The sequence below is a fragment of the Lagopus leucura genome, unplaced genomic scaffold (assembly GCF_019238085.1).
Source record: "Lagopus leucura isolate 7727_CA_CO unplaced genomic scaffold, USGS_WTPT01 Super-Scaffold_100009, whole genome shotgun sequence".
In the NCBI taxonomy this organism is placed as follows: domain Eukaryota; kingdom Metazoa; phylum Chordata; class Aves; order Galliformes; family Phasianidae; genus Lagopus; species Lagopus leucura.
Window position 1 is genome coordinate 8827716 of NW_024962266.1, and position 22311 is coordinate 8850026.

Sequence of the window (22311 nt, forward strand, 5' to 3'; positions counted from 1 at the left end):
TAAATCTTGAAGAGTGTCTTAAAGCCCTGAGACAGCTCTGAAGCCAAAACGCTCACTTTACCAGTTTATTCTTTTCATAGTTTGTAAATATACAAATGTTTTCACAATCAATTGCATACATATGTAATCAACAGCATGTACTTATAGTTGTGTCATTATTATGAGATGGTTTTTTTAAATCCATTGGCAGTTTTTTAATATTCATCCAAAGTTCACTGAAGCGCACTTCTAAGACAGCACCTGGTGAACAGGCAGTCAAGGTGTTCTGTACAATCAGCATTCAGCCATGTCCTTCAAGCTCCCCCACATCACATCTGAATTTAGAAAAACAGTTTCCGCACACTTATTAAATTCAGGCTCACATCACAGAATCACAGAATCACAGAATCACAGAATCACAGAATCACAGAATCACAGAATCACAGAATGGCCTGGGTTGGAAAGGACCTCAAGGATCATGAATCTCCAACTCCCCTGCCACATGCAGGGCCAAATCCTAATATATCCTAATATATCCTATCATATCTATCTACAATAGTATATGAGGATAATGTTGGCAAAGAAACTTCTTCCTAAATTTTATGTAATCATTTGGAATTAAGGAAGGATAAATTAGCATTCAGGAGATGTGACTTCAATATTTATGCCATTGAGATTTGGCAGAAGCAAATAATGGTACATAAAGCTGATGCTTGTCTTAATTAAATGCAGTGTAATAGGTGTTGAGGCTTTTTTTTCCCCCTTAGTGAAGAGAGCAGTTTAGCAATGACCAGATATAACTCATTCTGAAGTTCAAAGTTTAAAATTAATCAATATGTATTTATAACAAGGGAGGGACTGAATATAATTTATTGCTAGCTGAAAACTGGCTAATAGATAAAGACAAGATTTATTTTAGTACATTTTTCCACATACTAGTTTCTGACAAAATATTTGCTCTCTTTGATTCTTAATTATTTTTTGCTGTACTAACAGTATTTCAAATAGAAGACTTATTGAAGGAATTCCCCAGCCACAGAAAGGCTGGGAGAGACACCAGAGAACTTAAAATGAGACATCTACCAAGGAGGATCCTTTCACTGTGAAAAGCTCATTGTTCAAAGTAAAACTCTTAGTAGTATAACATTTCCTAATTTTCTGGTGAGGGATTCTTAACAGTCTATATTCCTTTAAAGTTTGTGATGCACATACGCAATGATAGCTAGGTTTTAACTGGAACAGAATATAAAGTTGAGAGGCACAATTCCAACACATCTACAGCCCAGGGTCACTTTTCTTAAATGTCACAGTAAAAGCTTTGAGAGTGAATACGAAGTAGGTAGATCAAGAGTGCTGGGGAGAGCTCCAATTCAGCATGAGTCAGAGTGGAGAAAGCAGAAAGGCACTTAGCCTGGAAAGGGTGCGGGTGAGACAGGGATGGCATTGTAGGGCAAGCCAGAGGCAGGAAGTGACCTCATGATGCTGGATGGTTGATGATAAATATGGAAGGAACAGCTACAGGACCTTGACAGTGAATACAGTGAATACAATTTTTGTCTGATGTAGCAGAGGAAAAGGGAGGATGCAAAGATAGCAAAGCAGTGAGATTGGAAGGGAGTCTTGAAAATGGTGTTTCCCAAGGTCAAAGGAAGAAACGTTGTGGTAACTGAGACATAATACGATGAGGCTAATGCTATTTGTTAAGAATTAAACCCAGCAAACAATGGCTTCTGTTCATAGTCCATGGAAGTCTATAAAAACACATTTACAGGTTCAGCTATGTTATATTAGTTTGGAATTACTTATATTAGAAATAGGCCTACTTAAAGGTCAACATCACTGTCTTTTGGGTGATCTCATCTATAGATAAAATGGAGGCTCTGTTTCTAGAAATCAAGATGAACAATTATTTAGATTATTTTGACATAACTGGATTGAAAATTATAGACAATGTACAAACCATCTAAATGGAGATGTTCGACTTGAACTGAACAAAATGATGAAGGAGATATTGATAACAACTATAAAGGTCCTTTCTTGTATCCACATCAGCGAAAGCAAATTTCATAGGCAAGAAGTTCAAATTCATCATGAGTCTCGCAATTTCACTGTTTTTACAAGCTCTACCCAATCTTCCAAGTTATAATGCAATTCTATATGGACTCTCACTGCTGTATGTCCCATGTTAATGACAGAAACTAAGGATGACTGTTTCATTAGAGATTATGTGGGTCAGTAGAACAGTTAAATATCCAGTCTAGCCCTGAAACATTTAATTTGTCTCTGATTTTTTGGTAAAGCAGCCTGTCCTCCTTTCTATTCTGCAAGTAGAAGAGCTATTCCACTTTTCTACTTTAATCCTCTGGGAAAGAATGAAAAAGAATAAACAAAGATCATTTTAGGATCAGCTCATGAAGGACTTACTCCATTCACAGAGCCAGCATACAGAAATACAGAAATCAATCCTCTTGTTTATGGTTGTTTCTGACTCCATTACAGACCATAGAGCTCAGAAGAATTTTATATGATATCTGAGTTACTTTATCTGGTAAATGAATACTAGAGATATCTTTGTAAAAAGTGGTGAAATCCAGAGATACTATGTAAGATACAACCTAATGAAACCTAATGAAAACAGCTTTGTTTAAGTAAGCTAAAGACCAAAGGCAATAGTTAAATCAACCTGATTTAAAGTACGTAGAATACATTTTGAGCAAGTTTGATATTTTCCTTTGGAAATAACATTACAGGAGTTCCTTGCTCTATTTTCATGCTAGCATCTGAAACTGCAAAAACAATATTTTCAGAAGTGAATTGTAGCATTGTGTGCAACATGCAGGACCAAGTGGATTTCCTTTTGCTGTGTTCTTTTATTTCTTTGTTTTTACTGAATTCTTTAGAGAAACAAAAGCAAAGACATCTTCCCTTCTCTTTATCTATCAAAATCTGTAGCACAGTCAAACAATTAAAAATCAGTCCCTGAAAGTTCTTAGAGACGCTAAATGATGATGAATGGAGTGGAGACTCTGATAAACAGACCTTTGCTCCTGAGAACACTTTTTCATGGAGCTGACAGGTTTTAGTTCAGCCTCCCATGCAGGTTTCAAACATAGCGCAGGAAGGATGAAAGAAGTCATGGCAGCAGCTATATTGCAGATATCTTTCTTGATGAAATGTCTGGTCAATTATTCTTGTGAATAAAATACAGATTACATATATATAGATAAATAGTGGGGTTGTTTATTTGAGTTATGAACTAAACCAGTATTTATTAAATACAAGATTTCAGTAATTCTTCTCAGCCTTGGATGCCAAAGTCATAAATGATAAACTTCTTGCAGAATTTTCAGAAATAGCCTTCTATTTTGTGGCTGACCAAAGTTTTTTTTTGCTTGTTTTTTTTATAAATTACATTAAATTATAGATAAAATTTAATCACTTCTGATTTATCCTGATTTTATTTCACAAAATGCAATGAACATGATCATTACTGGTTTACATTATCTGGTTGTCTGCCAGTTGCAAGCCATGGAAAAAAAGATTTGATCAAGTGCATTTCCTTTTCCTTTTTTTTTTTTTTTTTTTTTTTTAATAAATAAAATGCATATATTAGAAGGTTTTGAAATAACAAAAGCATTAGATGCTTGAGAGAAAATTAGGTCATTTATTTGTTAAATACAAATCTCACAAGTAATTAGAAACATGAGTATCAAGCAGTATTTGCATTCTGTGCAGCTGCCTTTCTGTGCAGACAGTGAGGATTTCAGAATAACCCAATTGGTGTGCACTTTTACACTTTGTAATATGTCCATAGAATACTAGCAAGAATGGCTCAAACAGTTCCTACAAGTAGGAAAAATCACTTGCAAATAACTCAGAAGCACACTCGTGTCCACTTTGGAAATACTTTTGGAATTTCTGTCCCACCTTCAATACACATTGTGGATGTTTAAGATACAAGCTTGAATGTATTTTACATGGAACAAATATATTGCTATATAAAATTTTTAGCTGGTATTGGCATAAGCACTTAATATCAGTGATTACTTTTGTTAGACAAGGCTCCCAGAATCACTTACTGAGTATATTTAAATGTGAGAATATTTAAATATCTAAATAAACAAATGAATATTTAATTTAAATATATATTTTCCATTTGGACATATACTTAAATGCTTCACTGAAGGAGGAACATGCTAAAGGAATGCAATGGCAAAATTCACTTGACTGTTTCTGTAACAGACCACTTATGAAATACTTTCTATACCACAAGGTACAGCCCACAGATTAGGAACTGCTTCTCACTTATTTCTATTGCAGAGACTCTTACCTGAAAGGCTGTTTGCTACTGTCAGCCATTCATTGGAGACACACTGCAGACACGTGCCCCACTCCCCTGTTCTTCTCTTATCCCTTTGATGCCTATGACAGCTTAGACACTGGAAGGGAAGGGAAACAAAAGCAGTGGTTGTCTATAACTGAGGAAAAAGACCCCAAACACTGCAAAGAAACACTGAAAAATAGGTTTGGGAAAAAATACACAGAAGCCAGGAGAAGGAAAGAATTGCAAAAGTGGTGGGAGAAGAGCAGTAGAGAATAAGATACTTGAGCAGAACAAGAACCAAGAAGGGGGAAAAAGACAGGAAGGAAAGAGAAACCATGGAACTGTGATCAAAGCCAAGTGAGAGAGGGAGAGAGAGGAAACAGTGGCAAACAGGAAAGAAACAAACTTTACAGGTCAGCCTTGAACACAGCTGTGATCATGAATTGGGATCAGAAGGGGACTGTGCAGAAACACTAATTCCCAAGCTCACGGCTTGGAGCACGTCCCACTGACTTATGTTGGCAGGAAATGGGAGTGAAAACTGCAGCTCCTCAGGCTCTTGCAAAGCCACTATTGAGGCTGGATGAACTTCGTAGAGCACAGGTTCTCCCTGTTACTCTGAGCTTTTGCAGAGCCATCAAGAATGGGGCAAACTGAAAAATATAACATAAGCCTAAAAACAGTCTACATGGCTTCCAAAAGTTTAGTCTGCACACAGCCATTTTTTTAAGGAAATTTTAAGTATTCACTATATAAGATTATTCAAGAATTAATAAAGAGAATCTTACATTTAGAATCATCCCCAGTAGATGAACATTTTAAATATATTGTACAAGGCATCTGCTTGCCAGGTGAAGGCAATTCTCAGGAAGGAGATGAATTTCAGCATCAGAACAGGGAATTACACTACAACAGTATCTTTCCCCTCTGCCAACAGCAAAGATTGTAAGAGATCAGCAAACTGCTCAGGATGAGACAGACAATGTTATCCTGTCATCCAGTGGGGAAAATCCATATCCCAGAACAGAACATCTGAGGCAGACTGTTCTTCATGCTCAGCCTGAAGCAGGCTGAATGGGTAGGTTGAGAAAGTCATTTCCTTTTGTCTACAAGCATCTCTCCAGGGAAACGTTTGGTGCCAGAGAATGGGGAAACTGGCAAGGTTGAAAAGGACAGGTATCATACTCACATTCTCTAAAGAAGTGCTGGAAAACAGTACGGCACACTGAAAGTGTTCCTTCAGAGAGGAACATTGCCAAGAGCCTACTGCAGGACCAGCGTCCTCTCAACTGCCCACTGTGTTCCAGCTGGCCAGCTCACTTCTACTTGTCATTCTTCCTCCCTTTCTGTTTTAAGAGAGGAAAGTAAGAGCCCATAATTAATTAAAACCATAGAAAAATACCAGAGTTGATCCAGGGAGTAAGGAGAGAACAGAGCAATTAAGAACTTTCCTGCTAAACCCTCAGTAGGCATACTGTAAAGTTTTGAGTGTGTTGTACCCCCTCAAAAACATGGCAGACAGAAGCAGGCACTAAAAAGAGCTTTCAATTACTTACGTGCCTTTGGCGCCCTTTCAGGATGCTGTGGAGCTGGAAATGGCTGTGGTAAAGTTATTTTCTCTGAGTTTGCCTTTCTTGACAGAACAGCTCCAATATTTTGATCTCAAGAATAATCAGGTCTTTTGTGTTTCCTTTTCAACTAACTGCAGACTTTTGCAAGTTAAAAATTAATGACAACTTCTCTTCCTCTTTTTTTTCTTTCTTTTTTTTTTTTTTTTTTAAACATAACCTTTTTGTGCTTCCCTGAAAATAAAACAATCTTTTTCCTACAACCTCTAACTGCTAATCTAAACTGCATTCAAACCATTCTTTTGCCCTCCTTCTGTGGTAAGGCACAAAATGAATTCCACCACAACAAAACAACTTGCCTCGTGGAAACCATTATTCTGAAGATGAAGCATTGTGTGGTGTCCTTTACCACTATTACGGGCAGTCAGTCTGTTAGAACGTATTGGGTGATTATAAGCCAGCCTTTTCAGAGAAAGCCATGGGTTTCAAGTTAGCAGTAACCATCTATCAATTCTTGAGATTATGCCATGATTTACTGTCACAGCATCATGTATTCTCTGATTTTCTGCCTGCTATGAAACATTGTGCTTTCCTTTTCTATTGATGTATCAACTATAATAGTTACAAGCAGCTACAGAAAAATCAATAGCCAACTTTCATTACTGAGCACATAAAGAGTACCATGCTGTGAGAGCACCTAGTTGTTAAATAGTCACCAGCAGTAAGGTACACTATAAATGTCTGTTATTTTGGTCTACATGAAGAATGTCTGAATTTGAAGCATCAAATAGCTAGGATTTCTGACATCACTGGATTCCATGTCAAATTTTTTGAGTATGTGATTTTTTATCTGAGCGTCAGCCTTGATTTGTCTTTTCTGTGCTGGGATCTCTAGCTGACCCAGGAAATTAATATAAAAATAACATATTGCTGGGCTATCCTTCACTGGAAGCTCATTATGTTTGGTTGAACAGAAGTGGTAAGAATTGTGTTAATGTTTATTGAACTAGACTGTATCAAGTAAATTGATTATGGTGAGCGGGCCAACAACATCTGTGTTAATCTCACAAACAGAGCAGAGATTAAAAGCCATACTACACTATGGCTACAGGATCAGAGGTGCTCCTTGGACTGTACACTAAGAAAAAACTTTTCAATGCATGGTTGGGGGGGGGAGGGGAAGCATAATTTTTGGTATAATATGTTTATTTGCCAGTGGAAACACAGAGCTTCAATTAGTGAATGTAAACCAGGAATGCCAAGAACAAAAGTAAATGCTAACAAGCATTGCTCTGAGCATGTTCAGGCCATTGGTGTCCTCAAGCACAGAGCTCCTGCAGGGCAGGCTCTGCTGCAGAAGTCAGTGATTACCTTGGCTCCTGGAGACTGTGCTGATTTATAGCTATGAATGCAGTGTTTGTTGCTGAATATCTTAGTTTGAAAGCCTGTGCACTGCCATGAAACTCAAACATGAGGATGCACATGGGTACTTACATGAATTGCATCCCATGAAATGTACATCCATCATCTATCACGGCCACAAGATTAGAAGAAAGCCACGTTTCTTGCCCTGGACAAAACTTTTAGTAAAATTAACCTTTAAGGAAAGAAATCCAAATCAGTACTTCAAAAAATGCAAAAGCATCACAGAAATCTTGTAATAAAAAATCAAAAATAAAATAGAAATTTCATTCCAAATGGCAATTTAGTCCTGCCCATCCAGAAATACCTCCAGGTGGTGAACACCCTGCTTTGCATAGCGTAGGGAGGCCGAGCTACAACTGCCCTCAACAGTGAGTGTGAATTTAGGTTGTGGTGAATCTGAAACTCAAAATGCTTCCAAAGGGTGAGTAGGGAAGACAAAATCCACAACCTAAACAAATAAAGCACCACGAGACTCAAACAAGAAGCATTACAGAGTGCCGTATAGCTGCAGACATTTTTGTTTGGGCTTCCTTTCATAAACCTCTTCCATAACACAGCACATACGTATCACAGGACAAAATGAGATCCGTAACTTTCTCTCAGATCAATAGGCAACAACAGAGACAGAAGCGTTCCTTTATTCCACCAGTGCTAGAGATTGGAAGAGCCTTGCCCTGGGGCCTGGGCTTTGCTGCCACTCAGCCAGGAGCCCAGCACTTGGTGCACTACAGCTGGGCAAGCACACAGGCTGCTGTGATCAGGCCTGGTAATAATATGATCACTGATACAAACATATGAGAAAAGCCAAACTCATCAACACATTTCACCTAAGCCTGCAGATTCTTTATCAACACTAATTTGATGTGGAATTGAAACAATACCTCAGAGACAACAGCTTAAATGTACCAAATTGCGGCTTGCTGTTACACTTACATAGTAAATAGCTGTAAATGTCAACAGTGAATTCTAGCTCTTCTAAGTAGAAAATTCAAGTGTTTGGTTAAGAGAAGTCTGTAGTTCTACTCTAGTTGTGCCATAGGGCTTTCAGCAATGAGCAAGTAAATGAATGATGTTTTGCTTCAGATTGTTTCAAAATAAGACAATAAAACACTGGTTATTTTACTGATTTTTTTTTTTTTTTTAAATCAAAGTTTGGAAAAAAAGAAAGGATAACTGTATCACACCGATCCTTGTCTCAAATAAGGCACAGGACTTAATGTTTAAATTGTTTCTTGATTACACTGACAGAGTGTTGTGGTATAGTTCTGTATCCCCTAGAGCAGAACAGCACTAAAACGCCTTTGCTTTTCCTCTTTTAAAGAAAAGACATTGTAATAGTTTCCACTCCTGTGGGATTCTGGAAATAAACAGAAGGAAAAGTGCAAAAATTCACCAAGTAGTAAAAAAGTGGTATGAAGTTCTGCTCCTACCTAGAAACCACTATAATAATATAATTGGCTGGCCTAATATTTTTAATCAAGTTCAAAAAAGTTTGAAATATAATAATTAAATGCAAATACAGTCGTGATCCCAAAGACCAGAAGAATGCCTTTAAGCTAGTATTTATAACAAGAACTATTCGACTGAGCTGTCTTGTAAATTTTATCATACCTGAGGCAGTTTTCCTCAGTCGATTAGCTGAAAAGCTGAATATATCCTGAGGCAAACCAGACATCTAGTACAGGCTAAATTCAACTACTGGAGCTTAAATTTGGCTTAATATATCCCCACTTGGATCTGCCTGTTTAATTCTCTTTCATATGATAACGTTGGTTTATTCATAGTCTGGACTTGCCACCTGAACAAACTGTACCTCATATCTTATTCTAATGGAATAAGAAAACTTTGCAAAAACCACAAAAGTTCCTGACTGAAAATCAAATGCAAATTTGGGATTAAAAACTGTTTTGTAAAGTGACTACAAGATTAGTACAGAGAGATTTTTCCCCCAAGGAGCACTGCTTTTTATGATCATGCATTTTTTATACTCTGTAGAGACAGATGGGCTTTATAAAAGGATAGAGCCTGCTACTCAAAAGGGTTTCAGTGGCAGCTGCACTTCTGTGCTTTAACCTCAGTAGAAATGTATATAGGGTATTTTTCCAGAAAATATTTATACTACTTCTTTTAGGACTACATTCCCTTTTCGTGTAGTTCCAGTGACAGCAGCAGAAATACCTCTGATATTATTCTGGTCCATTATTCCTATTTTAAGCAGTACTTGAGTAACAGAAAAGAGGAACAGGGAGGAAAAGGATAGATAACATCTAAAATTCTCGTGACTGCAGAATACAAATCTAATAATTCGGAAAAGTTGAAAACATCTAAGCAAAAGCAGAGCAAACTTTTCTAAAAGGAGGTGAATTTCTAAATGTACATTCTTTTTTGTTTCTGCGCACTCAGTGGCTTCCCATCCAAACAGCAGACTGTTCCTTGCTCCTCTTTCCATTGCACTGCACAGCCGTTTACTGCAAGTTGCATACAACACCCTTTCTGCCTCAGTTCATAACTTCAAGGCTTTTGTATGATGTCCCTATCACCATTCACAGGAACTTCATAAATATTTATGACATTTTAAACCATCCACGCCCTACAAATTGTAGATACTGACAGCCAATTTCTTTAAAATATCAACAATCCAGTACTGTTCATGCATTACTGAAGATTGAAGTGATGTTTCAGAAATTAAGTTGGGAAACTACTTGGTTCATTAAATTTACTGTTTACTCTTATTTTGTTAACTCTTATGATAATTCTAATTTTCTTGTTTTCTCAAATGTAATTCTTTTTCTCTGGTCACTGTGTGATATAAAACTAATGGTAGGGCTGTAGGTCTGCCCACATTCAAACATGCATCTACTGAAGCCTGTTGATATCATGACATTTACTTTCTTAGCTGTTTTTCTTAGCTGTGCTTATTCCAACTGAATATTTGAAAGACAATCATTTCTAGCTCAGGCTTACACTATGGAGCTGGGAATAGGTGAGGAGTTAGGAAAAATTAGTCTTAAGTGATGTTCTTTCTTAGTTTATCCATGAGATCTTCCCTAAACTGTTTCAGCCCCAGCTATCAACACATGCCTGCATAGAAATACAACCATGGCTACATAGGACAGAGCTATAGAACTTGTCCCTGAAAAAGAGACTTGGGTTGAGTCATTTTTTTTCCTAAGACTGATCTGCAGGTTAACTGAAAGGGTCACCCTATCAAAAACACAAACAATCCTGAAAGCAGGAACCAGAAAGCCATGTCGGACCAGGCAGCTGTTTCACATGTCTCATCACCAGCTTGCAACCAGACTTTTAATTTGGGCTTAAATCCTTGTGTTCTACCTTTCTCTGCAGCAGCACAGCTTCAACTCAAAGACTGGAGCATACCTCTAGAAAGAACAGCCTGTAGCCAGCAATAGCTAAGATCACCCTTTGAAGAGTCAGGAGACTCCACTTTCTTCTTTGAATACATTCAGGTTGGATATTAGGAAAAAAATTCTCTTTGAAAGGGTGGTCAAGTGTTAGAACAGGCTGCTCAGGGAAGTGGTGGAGTCACCATCCCTGAAGGCGTTCTAGAAACATGCAGATGTGACACTGAAGGACACGGTTCAGTGGACCTGGTAGAAATGGGTTGATGGTTGGACTTGAAGACTCTAGAGGTCTTTTCCAGATTCTGTGATCCCATGATTCTGTGAAATTCCTGCCCTTTTTCTGTGCCTTCAAAGAAAGCAGCAGCAACTCTCTTACACGGAACCTAACTACATCAGTGAATGCTAAGCATGGATTAACATATCAACAGGTTGCATACAGTGAATGCTAGGTGGAGCAAAGAGTTAAGCACATGCTTTATAGCTCACCCAATCCACAGATAAGAATGCAACATCAGCAGGAAATTAACTCCAGGCATGTAGGGAACCGGTGGGTAAAAAAGTTAGGCGGTCCCTACAGATAAGGCATTTCTAAAATGAAGTGCTACCTGTGCAACCACTCCTTGGATCTGGTGTATCTGGTCCATCCATACCTCCTCTGGGATAACCTGCTCTCCCCATTGGCTCTCCACAGCCCTAGCTGTGTTCCTGTACCTAGTCCTGCTTTCCCTCATGAGCCCCAGTGAGAAGCACTGGACTTTACATTTACAGGTAGCTGCTTATGGACTTGGGGTCAGGACCTGTGAGCAGCTCTTCCTCCAGAAGGGGCCTGGCAGGATCCTGCTTTGTTATGTTTCAATGACTACCATATCATATATGCGTCATTTGAAAGGTATAAGGATGTCCATTCCCGCATTGCCAGGATGAGAGGCAGGTGGAAATTTTGTTTGTTTGCTTAACTTTAAAGTCAGTAAACTCTCAGCCTGAGCTGCTGAAAGTCAAGCTGTTTTATTTTCCTGACTGATGACTCAGTCAGTAATTACACCAGTCATAAAGACTGACAAGATCAAATCAGGTTTCATCCTTTGACTTCACTGAGAGTGCAAGAACAGAAACAACTGAAATTTAGTAAAATATTTTCACAGTTGTGTAAAGAGAACTCAGATAAATAATCCCTAGCTCCCTTTTCATTGGAGATCTAACAGTAGCAAAAGCAATTATAAAATTATTTAATGAAGTAAATAAATACAGGTCCAAATCTGTGATTTTACAGTCTTTTTGGCAGAGAAAAAATATGCCTCAATATTTTAAATACCATTAGAAAGACGCCTATCGCTATGAAACAACACCAAAATATGTCTTAGTTGATTTCTGAATTGTTCTGAAACAAACCAAAAGTCCACCAAGATCAAATATGGGGGATGGAATACGTTTGGACTATGAATTACAGCCTCCTTTCTCATTAGTGTCCTATTCTTACCATGGAAATACAGTTGTTGGTTTTTTTTGCCTAACACCTACGAATTAAATGCATTGCTAGAGAATAATTTAATTAAGATTTTCAAAACACTGTGCCCATTATCTGATGTTATGTTCAACACAAGATGAAAATTGCTTTAGGACCCTCATAAACAGTCAGAGATAAATCTTTACACTGCTAGAGACAGAGAAAGAACCCTTTAGAGAACAGGAAAAGTTTTCAATACATTTACTTCAGATTTGGGAAGCTCTACGAAGACAGATGTGTAAAATGTAAAAGTTTTTCAAGTTTTGGGAAGTGCTGAGTATAGCACCTTCCAATCAATTAATAAACACATCTAAAATAATTTGTTTCCCATGCCTTCTAAGTAAATAATATTCAGTACAAGCAAGCTCAAATAAAACCAAGGGGAATTTTCCAATAAGGAGTTCATCTTTACACAAATCTTCCTTCATTATAGTAGTCTGCTTGTCAAGAGAAATTAGACACAGAATGTCATACATCTGCTATCATGGCAGATGCGCTGGGATGCTCCTGTTTAAACTACAGAGAATCATGAACAATTTTCAAGCTGGCAGTTACCAACCATTACTACTCTTGCTCTCAAAGATTTCTTGATCACATATCAAAATTTACCAACAAAATTTCCAGTCCAGCTGGACAAAATTCTTGAAGATGAGCTTGAAGGCCATCCTGGCATAGTTTAAAAAACATATTATAGCTATACTTTTTTGACCATTCCGAAGAGTTGCTAAGCACTGGGGCCTGTTGGCTTTTAATGAAATCCCTTAGCCTCCTTACATGGATAGTGCTGTACCCTTTCAAGGAGAGGAAGATGAGCCTTGGGCTGGGATCAAGTCTTACTGACTGGAACGTCCATTTCCAGTCTTATGAAAATGAGGGACTTCTACCCTCAGAGAATCTTGAACATAACCTTATTTCACCTTTGAAATACCATAATTTGCAATGGTGCAAAATCCACAGTGGAAGCCGATGTAGCAGTGTGTGCACCTGTTCCTCGTTTTACATGGAAAAGGTGCCTGATAAAATGTGTGCAGTAAAATTTAACCAGCTTTCGCTAGGAAATATTTGCGCTGCTCCTAAGGAGTTACTATTTTTCAGATTTAAATCTCTCATTCTCTTTCATTTTGCTTTTCAGAATTCCCAGACCAAAGGAATCTCTCTACAGATTAATACACCACCAAATTTTCAGTATTTCATGTTCAGAATATGAGAGGGAGAAAACCTCTCTGAAACCTAAATATTTTCCCCTCTGAAGACCAGACCCATTTTTGGGAAAAATATGCAAAAGTGTTCATGTTGCTCTGAATGTGGCATGCAGTTTCAGCTAAAAACACAGCTTTACAGCAGATGTATAAAAGAATCAAAATTGGGAGATTTGTAGGAATAGTAGCACATTTTTACAGTGAGTGCAGAGCAGCTCCTGACACAGTATAATACTGCTTTTGTCTTAATCGTCAAAAGTAAGCTATAGAGAACAAAAAATTCTTTGTTTGACAGAAAAGCAATTGCTATTTCTTGTAAAACATATAATATATTCCAGAAGACCTAAGGGTTTACTTTCCAATAAGGATAGAAATAGATGTGCGCCCCACTGTGAGCTTGCAGTAAGGCTGTTTCATGTAAAAAGTTCGTAATTAGTCCCTGAGTGAATAAGTAGAAGAGATAAGAGGCTGATACTTACTGTAAGCAACACAAAACACTTTTTCTAGCTGCTAGATTTAAGGGTGTGTGGGTGGGAGGGGGGGGACCTATTCCTACTCATTTAATTTACAAGTGTCTAAGCACTGGAAAATTATTTCTTGCATTAAGCTTAAACATGTGTATTTTAAATTGTTACTAACTGAAATAAAATTGGTAAGAGACACTGCAATTCTAAAAAGCAGACAGGAGTGAAGAATTACACGAAAGCACAAAAGACTGATGTGTTGTACATCAGTAGCAGATTTCATGCTCGTTATACAACTCTGACTTCAGCAGAGTTACATCAGCATCACCTGGTGTTTTGCCAGTTTACCTCATTAGCGTTCAAAGGATCCTTATCGAAAAGGAAATACTTGGAAAACTAAATCAAGCTCCTTTAGCCAAAGTTAAATAATAACTGTCAAGAACAGAAACAAACCCAAAGCACGTGAGAAACATCTGCAACAAAAATAAAACTGTAGTTAGATAAAATCACTATCATCTGAATACTAAATTGCCAATCTTGGTTATGCCATGAGGACCTCACACACAAGACACAACTGGTCATCAGGTTGCCTCCACACCATCTCTGTCATGACTGTGCTGCCAGAGAGATCAACACACAGATGTCATGATGTCCAACACCATAGTCACTTGGACCAGGAATGCTCCGATTCAGTATAGAAAGAGTAAGGAAAATTCCTTGCATTCAGACTGATTAATTAAAACCACCTTGTTTACAAACATCCGATTCTCATCACAAATGCCAGGAATACATTAAAAGTATTTCCTCTGCCTGGATGCAGCATAGAAGCCCCAGAACTACTTTTTGTTTACTGTTCGTGTTGATTGTACTTATTTTTAAATCTGACTCTAACGCTTTTGTTGCCATGCACAAGTATTTAAAGAACCGTTTAAAATGATTTTGAAGTTATTTTTAGCAGGAAAAAGGTTTGACATGCTAATTCTAAAATCATTATACAATTTATCTGCCTGTTTAACACAGTTTAACACTCCAACACAGGCCACATTTTCTGGGGAAATTTATGTTCTGCCAATTCATTCATGATTGCAACTTGCCCCTGAAAGCAATCATAACAAAACACTTAACTTTTAAATCAAGTCACACTCACTGCAAAATACCTTGGGAGTTTTAGGTACCTAAAAACAAACAGTTCTTAGAAAACATCCAGAGTAACATATGAAAACATGATTTACCAGGGACACGGGCAGAAAGACTTCAGAGAAATAAGTGTGAATAGCTCAGAGACCACGCACAGTGGCTCTGAAATTTCCAGTTCTCCTCACTCTGGATACTGAAATTTCAGATGATTCTAGTTGGACAGTCATCGTCACCTAAGTACTGCTAGTGAGTTCTTTAAAGCCAGATAGCAAAATTCAAGCAGATGGCATGTCTTGGCTCCCAAGCAAGCAGCATCAGATTTAGGGAACCACTTGCTTCATTTCCACAGCGAAACTGGGACAGGAAAGAGGCAAGAGAGTAATGACGGCAGGAACCATCCACCTTGCAGAAAGCCCGTGCAAGAGTGAAGCTAACAGGCAGCCGGCAGCAAGTACAGCATGCTCCTGAGAGGCTCCTGCTCAAAGTCTGTGCATGCTGTCCAGCTCTGCCATTGGGATCCGTAGCTTCCCTCTTGTTTTCTGATCCTGAGGAAAAATGTTGGCCACCTTCAACCATTTTCCTCTTATTCTAGCACAGTAATGAGCAGGAACCATTTGTTCTATTTAAAGCTCTTCTAGGAAAAGGTGCAATTAGATCCAACTTACACAGCTTTCCAGTCTACTGATGGATTGGGGAACCAAAGTGTTTTACAAAGGAAAACACTCATTTCCCCTCCATTCAAAGGCTAGGATTTACAATGAACCAAATTCTGCCAAATTCCCACTCTCCCTTGCTCAAAGAACATCCATATAGGGACACATTTGTCTTTATTCAAAGAAACTGTATTACAGTACTCTACTGATGGTATAAATGATTGAACGTCAACCAAAATAAGTTCTCCCAGCAAGAGCGCTTTGATTGCTTCCTACTTTCTGCATTATAGCAGCAGTCTGATTTGCAAATTTTTGGATAATTTCTGCAGTCTTCAGATATCTCAAAAGACAGCATGGAAACAGGTTTTACAAACGGACTCAAACAGTAAGGAGTTAGAATATTGGCAGACTCCTCTCAGCAGTGCACAGCGATAGGACAAGGGGAAAAAGCCACAAACCAGAGCATAGGAAGTTCCGCACAAATGTGAGTAAGAACTTCTTTGTGATAAGGGTGACGGAGCACCGGAACAGGCTGCCCAGGGAGGTTGTGGAGTCTCCTTCTCTGGAGACATTCAAGACCCACCTGGATGCCTACCTGTGCGACCCACTCTAGGGAGCATGCTTAGGCAGGGGGGTTGGACTCAATGGTCTCCACAGGTCCCTTCCCGCCCTACAATTCTGTGATTCTATGATTCTGTGATTTATCTCTGACTGCCATTTCCATAGCTTAAACTTCCTGCATAGGAACAGAAAGAAGATAATCAGAGAGGCAGAGTGAACAAATCTTGCCTACCTACTGATGTAAGCGCCTGTGTTGTCCAATATCAAATAAAATTAGCCTGTTGGATTTCAGGAAGCAGAGTCAGGCTAAAGGGCACTATTCTTATCTGGTATTCCACCCAAAGGACAATGATTTCAATTTATAAAGATCATTAGTCAATGAAATATATATTTTAGAGAGTTTCTAGTAGGGAAGATTATTTTGGCAGTCACTGGAGTGTACCAGATGGTTCATTAACATAGACTAGACAAGTCAAAGGCTTTCAGAATCATTTAGAAAATGTCAAACAGAAACAAGAGCCCTGTCACTTTTTATTAGAATTAACTACATCATACCCTGGACACAGATTTCACCTTGGGTCAGAAAAATTAATACAGAATTATATGAATTGTGTAACATACTAGGTTAAAGATAGGGCTTCCTCTTGGGACTCATTTGCTAGCAATATATCATGGTCTTCTACTTTAGGAATCCTCAACCTTTCTTTTCGTAAGATATGAAAAGAGCTGACCTTGCTCAGACTCCATTGGTGTCTAATTGATTTGAGGTATATGCAGAATTTCAACAAGACACTCCGCTAAAGCTCTTTTGTGATCATTTTCCCAGGAAAGTGCGCAAAAGGGATCACTGAATATTCAGCAGCTTGTAGAGTATGCTTTTGTCAGGAGGAAAAAAAATACAAAAAACCCACAACATTTAGTGAAAAATTGCCCTAGTAAGCTGTAATTAAAATGCAACTCAATTGTTCTTACTTTTTCTTGTTGTTTTAATTATCATTCAGATGTCAAAAATCTAGAGAACTTCCAGCTTGTGGAGGGTGTTCAGGAACAAGTGAATGCTGCTCTGCTGGACTACACAATGTGTAATTACCCACAGCAAACAGACAAATTTGGGCAGCTTCTCCTGCGACTACCAGAAATCCGGGCCATCAGTATGCAGGCAGAAGAATACCTCTACTACAAACACCTGAACGGAGATGTTCCATGTAATAACCTTCTCATTGAGATGCTGCATGCAAAGAGAGCATAAATTATATCCGTTAGAGCTTCTGCTTTCAAGGAAAAGATATACTCTGAACTGCTCCAAGCAACACTAATTAAAATGTGGTTTTAAGACTTTGCAAAATGGTATAATAATCAAATACTAATAGTAAATAAGTGATGTATCAGGGTATTTGTATTGCAAACTGTGAATCATATGCTACACATCCCCAAAGGAATCTCTTTAGGACTTTATAAACTGGAGTGAAGTAAACTTAAAAAGTGGATACTATCACCAATGTCAACATGAATAACAACAGAATGATTCTTGTATATTTAACTTCTGATTGCCAATGTGAAGAAATTTAGGGGAAAACTGATCTGTATTGTTGAGCTAAGAGAGTGGGGAATTTGAGTGCACTAAATTCCTTCATTGTACAGCAGGACTTCTAGAACAGTTATAACAGATGCAAAGCTGCATCTATACCATCTTCTGTCATTCTCCCAAGGACCCAACACTTCTTCTGTGATAAACGATGTGGCATCCATTTAACAGTCTGTACGAGAGAGTTGGCCTAGGCCACCTTCTAGGTAGTATGGCCACCACTTCCCTAGACGCTGGTTTTGACAGTCTCTCAGGCCTGCAGATAGCTAATATCAAGAGTCTGTTTTCAAGTTAGCTTGGCATTCTTACTATGTTCTAAAGTCTGTTTCATTACGTGTTCATGTTGTTAAATCAGGCAGTATCCTTCTTCTACTACTGTCACTGGCTGTCATTAAAAATCTAACATAAATACGCAACAACAACAAAAATTCAACTCAAATATATACTTCACTACTGCAGTGGCTAAAATACAGCTCTGCTATGTACTCATGGCCTTTTCCAAAAAAAAAGAAAAAAGAAAAAAAAAGGAAGATACCCAAGCCACTAAAAGTGACAACTTCTTCAACAAACACTGTTGTTAAACAAAAATAAAATAAAAAAGAACAGAAATGCATTAAGCAATGCAAGAAAAGGCAAGTAAATTGCACACTTTTTTAACACAAAAAAGAAGAGTGATACTGCTATATCTATGTAGGCCAAAGTCTGCTGCAGAACAAATACTGAAGAAGAACAAACAAATCTCTCTCTGTCCAAATGAAGGTATCAGTATTAAAATGTAGTGCCACGGTTCTAAGTCTTGCCTTATTTCACTATCCTTAAAGGTAACTGTGCAGATGTGGATCAACATATATTTAAAAATAAAGTATTAGCCTCTAACATTAACAAAAAAATAGTGTTTACATTCTTTAGGTCCTGTGGGAAGAAAGAAAGAAAGAAAAAAAAAAAAAAAAAAAAAAAAAACTGTGATAAAATTGCAAAGCAGTGATTTCCTTAATGTTGCTTTCAAATTGGTAATTATTTTACCAGTACTTAATTACTGTATGTCGTGAGACACTAAAATCAGTGGGGGGAGGGGACTTTAGTTTGACTTTAATTTTGAGATTATCAGCTGTACAATCACTTGTAGAAACTGTATAAAATCCTAATTCTTTGATTTTTTTTTTCATGAAGATTGCTGGCTTTTGAATAGTTTATTTATACTGTATATGATAGTTTCCACTGTAGACAATTATGATGCTAATTTATTGTTTGTTGGTTTCATCTTTATCTAAGATATAGCCAGAATGAAGAAGCCAAATATATGTGTTTACTGTAGCATGTCTTCAAGCTAGTGGAACATAGTTCAGGGACACACAAAGGTCTTCATAAGTTTAAATCATTCACTTGATTGTCTGTAAATCTTCATAATCTTAAATGTAGTTTATTTAAATCTATTGTAAATTATGTGAGTTGTAGCTTTTTCTGTTTCATGTGAACTTGAAAAGGTGCATTCTCTCATTTTTTTCCAACTATCCACACACTGTATACCAAAGACATTAATTATTTCATCTGCATTAGTTAACATGTTATTTTAATCACCTGTATTACTCAGCTGTATTCTGTCCATGCATAGGGTACAAACACAGCAAAGCCCAATGTCTGCACCTCCTAGATGCCTGCCTTGAATCACAGAATGCACACAGTGACATACTGGCCAAAAGCAAACCATATATACACCCCCATGGTCATCCCACACAGCAAGCATGGCAACGTTATTTTCCTAAGAGCATGCTCCGTCAAACAAACTAAATTAACAGATAGTAAGATGCAGGTGGCAATTGACTGTGGCTGTGATATCTACATATCATGAGCATAGTTCAAAGTTTGGTCATGCATTTCCTTTTTAAAAGAAAAACAAAGCATATTTCAAGTGTTTGCATTTTCTTTTTTTTTTTTCTTATTGAAATGCTACAGTGAATATCACTGAATATTTACATAAAAAGCTTTAAAAATGTTACTAGCTGTATTCGCAGCATGATAATCTACATACAGGACAAAAGAATTTAAATAAGGATATAAGAGAGAAGATTTTTCGCATACAATTTAAACAATTGAAACAATTTCAGATAAACTACCATATATTTGCCCATATCTGTCATTCCAAGAATCCCACTTGATTGCCCAAAGTTTGCAAACAAACGAAAAAAAAAGAAAAAGAAAATAACCTAACCTCATGTTAATTGTTAACTACTTTGTAACCAGACATTTGCTTTTGACTGTCTTATTGATTACAGGACACATTAGTAAAAGCAGACTAAAATTCAAAGGTTTTGGCTTTGGCTGGTTTATTATAGTTGTTCTGTGTGTGTAAACAGACAATCTGTAAAGTCTGACTATTTGTACTACAGATGTTCTGCAGCTGCCTTGGATTTAAATCCATGCAACTCTTAGAATGTGCAGTGAGTTACTTGTTGAAGTTGAAGTTTTCTTACTGTATCAGTGAAATACATATTGTCACGTCAGTTCTTGCCAGAAGTTTCTCATCGCCAATGGATTTTTTTTCAGTATTTCAATAAATATTGATATGTTCATGCTGACTACTTTTAAATTGTCTTTATGCATTCCACATCATTCCACCAAAATGAAGCACTAATCAAAATACAGTTTCTCAGAAGAGAAGAGTGAAATATAAAACACAACAGAGTCCCCAGAAAAATAAACAAACTGATGCTAAGCGAAAAGTACAAACATAGGGAACAGCACTTTCAAATGCTCAGACAGCAATGGTGAAATTGCATAGGCTGAAGCAAAATAAACCCAGCTAAAGAGATCAGAAAAGCTGTGTTGACTCAAAAAGGAATTTACCAAAAAAATGTTTACTAAAAACATTAATGCATTTCATCTCATTCTGCACAATTGATTTCACTCTAAACACTGTGCAAAAAGGGTTAAGCAGCCAAACAATCGGAGGAGAAAAATGACAGAACAAAAGAAAATCAGGCAACAGGATCCAGCAGAGCTCAGGTTAACCTCTCAGCAATGTAAATACAGCACAGGGCCAGGGGCAACTCCAGAGCTTCCAGCACAACTGCCATCAGAGGCTGCCAAGGAGGCAGATGTTACAGCTACTACAGAAAAATATTCTCTTAAAGTTGCCCTCTGGCTCATTGCCATTCCAAGAGCAGGGAGTGAAGTGGTCCAACAGCTTGTCAGTAGCACCCTACTGTTCTGAGATCAAGTCCACTGCTTCCCCTAAGCTGTCTTGTAGCAGAAAAGGGACTGTTTTGCACAGTGCCAAGTGTTAATGCTTCAAGGGGAAGAAACAGGTCCATAATTAGTTATTTACAAATACTGTGTTTGAATGAAACAAAGCCATGTTAGTGTTGCAATAAAAACAGAGTCAAATAGAAAGGATACTTCTAACTGTTGGGAATCATAACTGAAAATTACAATATCTCATAAGATCCAGGTGAGGTCTCAGGATTAAAATCTCATCTAAGGAAAACATATTTATTTATATTATATATAGAAAGACTATATTTAGTATATGTACTACAGATTTAAATTATAAGGGAATTTATTTTTAACTGTGTTTGACACTGGTTTTGGAACAATCTGCTGTGTGTTTTTATTGGAAACATGGAAAGAGTGAGTTCAGTGTAACACAGGTCACCAGTACCATACTTGGTGATCTTGACAATTTCCTGGAATACTGAATAACACTTTTCATTAACCCTTAATATGAAGCCCATAGTCTAGATACGTGATAAAACTTCTAATGACACTCTTAGCTACTCCAGTACAGTTGCTATAATTTTCTCTGTGCAGATGTATTTGCTATAGACCACAGTTCAGAGAATTAGACTGAACTAATAACAATACAAAAAAATTCCAGGTAAATTTTAAGAGCACCAAATCTCACAGCTTTGTAACCCTGTGATGCTGGCATGAGAGTAAATACTTCTGTGTCCATCCCATATTCTCAGCTGCGTATCAGCTTTTAGAGAAAAGATTCAGTTTCTAATGGCAGTTTTTGCCAACAATATGGAAAACTTTGCTAAATTATTAAAGGTAGAAGACGACCTAACCTCACTCCGAGCAGACATGCCTTCCCTGATGTCAGTGGAACCAAGTTTGCTAGCAGCTGCATTACTTGGTAGTTTCAGCCCAGTCCAGCCCATGCCCATAGGACAAGACAAGGCTTTCCATCATCAAACGTTTTCCAAAGCCCCTTTTTTTGCTCATCTGTGGGACAAAAGTCTTTCCAATTTATTTAAGTTTGGCATGCAAGATTGGACTTACTCAATAATAGGTGAGCTTTTTCCATCACTCCAAGAAAGTGATGACCCCTGTTTCCTGAAATCACTCTAATGTCCTTTAGTCCTAGATTAACATTCAGTTTTATGGTAGTTTCTGCGCACACCCAGGAGGATAATTCACATGCAAAGTAAAGCAAAATGTGGATGGAATACAGACTCCTGATAGTGCCTATATTAACAATGGCTCAGCTGTAGTACTCTGCTCAGATCACTGGAGCCCAACCCTATTGCAAACCACAGGGCTTATAATAC

General features: G+C 37.6%; 1 protein-coding gene across 3 annotated transcripts in view; it reads left to right on the forward strand.

The window, feature by feature from the left end:
* The window catches only part of NR5A2 (nuclear receptor subfamily 5 group A member 2), an 87094-nt gene extending 66763 nt beyond the window's left edge, over positions 1-20331 (forward strand). For all 3 annotated transcript variants that reach the window (XM_042873580.1, XM_042873581.1, XM_042873582.1), the window contains one exon: positions 17178-20331. In XM_042873580.1, coding sequence (XP_042729514.1) covers positions 17178-17425 — 248 coding nt within the window. In that variant the 3' untranslated portion in view covers positions 17426-20331. The remainder of the gene's footprint in view (positions 1-17177) is intronic.
* The last annotated feature ends 1980 nt before the right edge of the window (positions 20332-22311 follow it).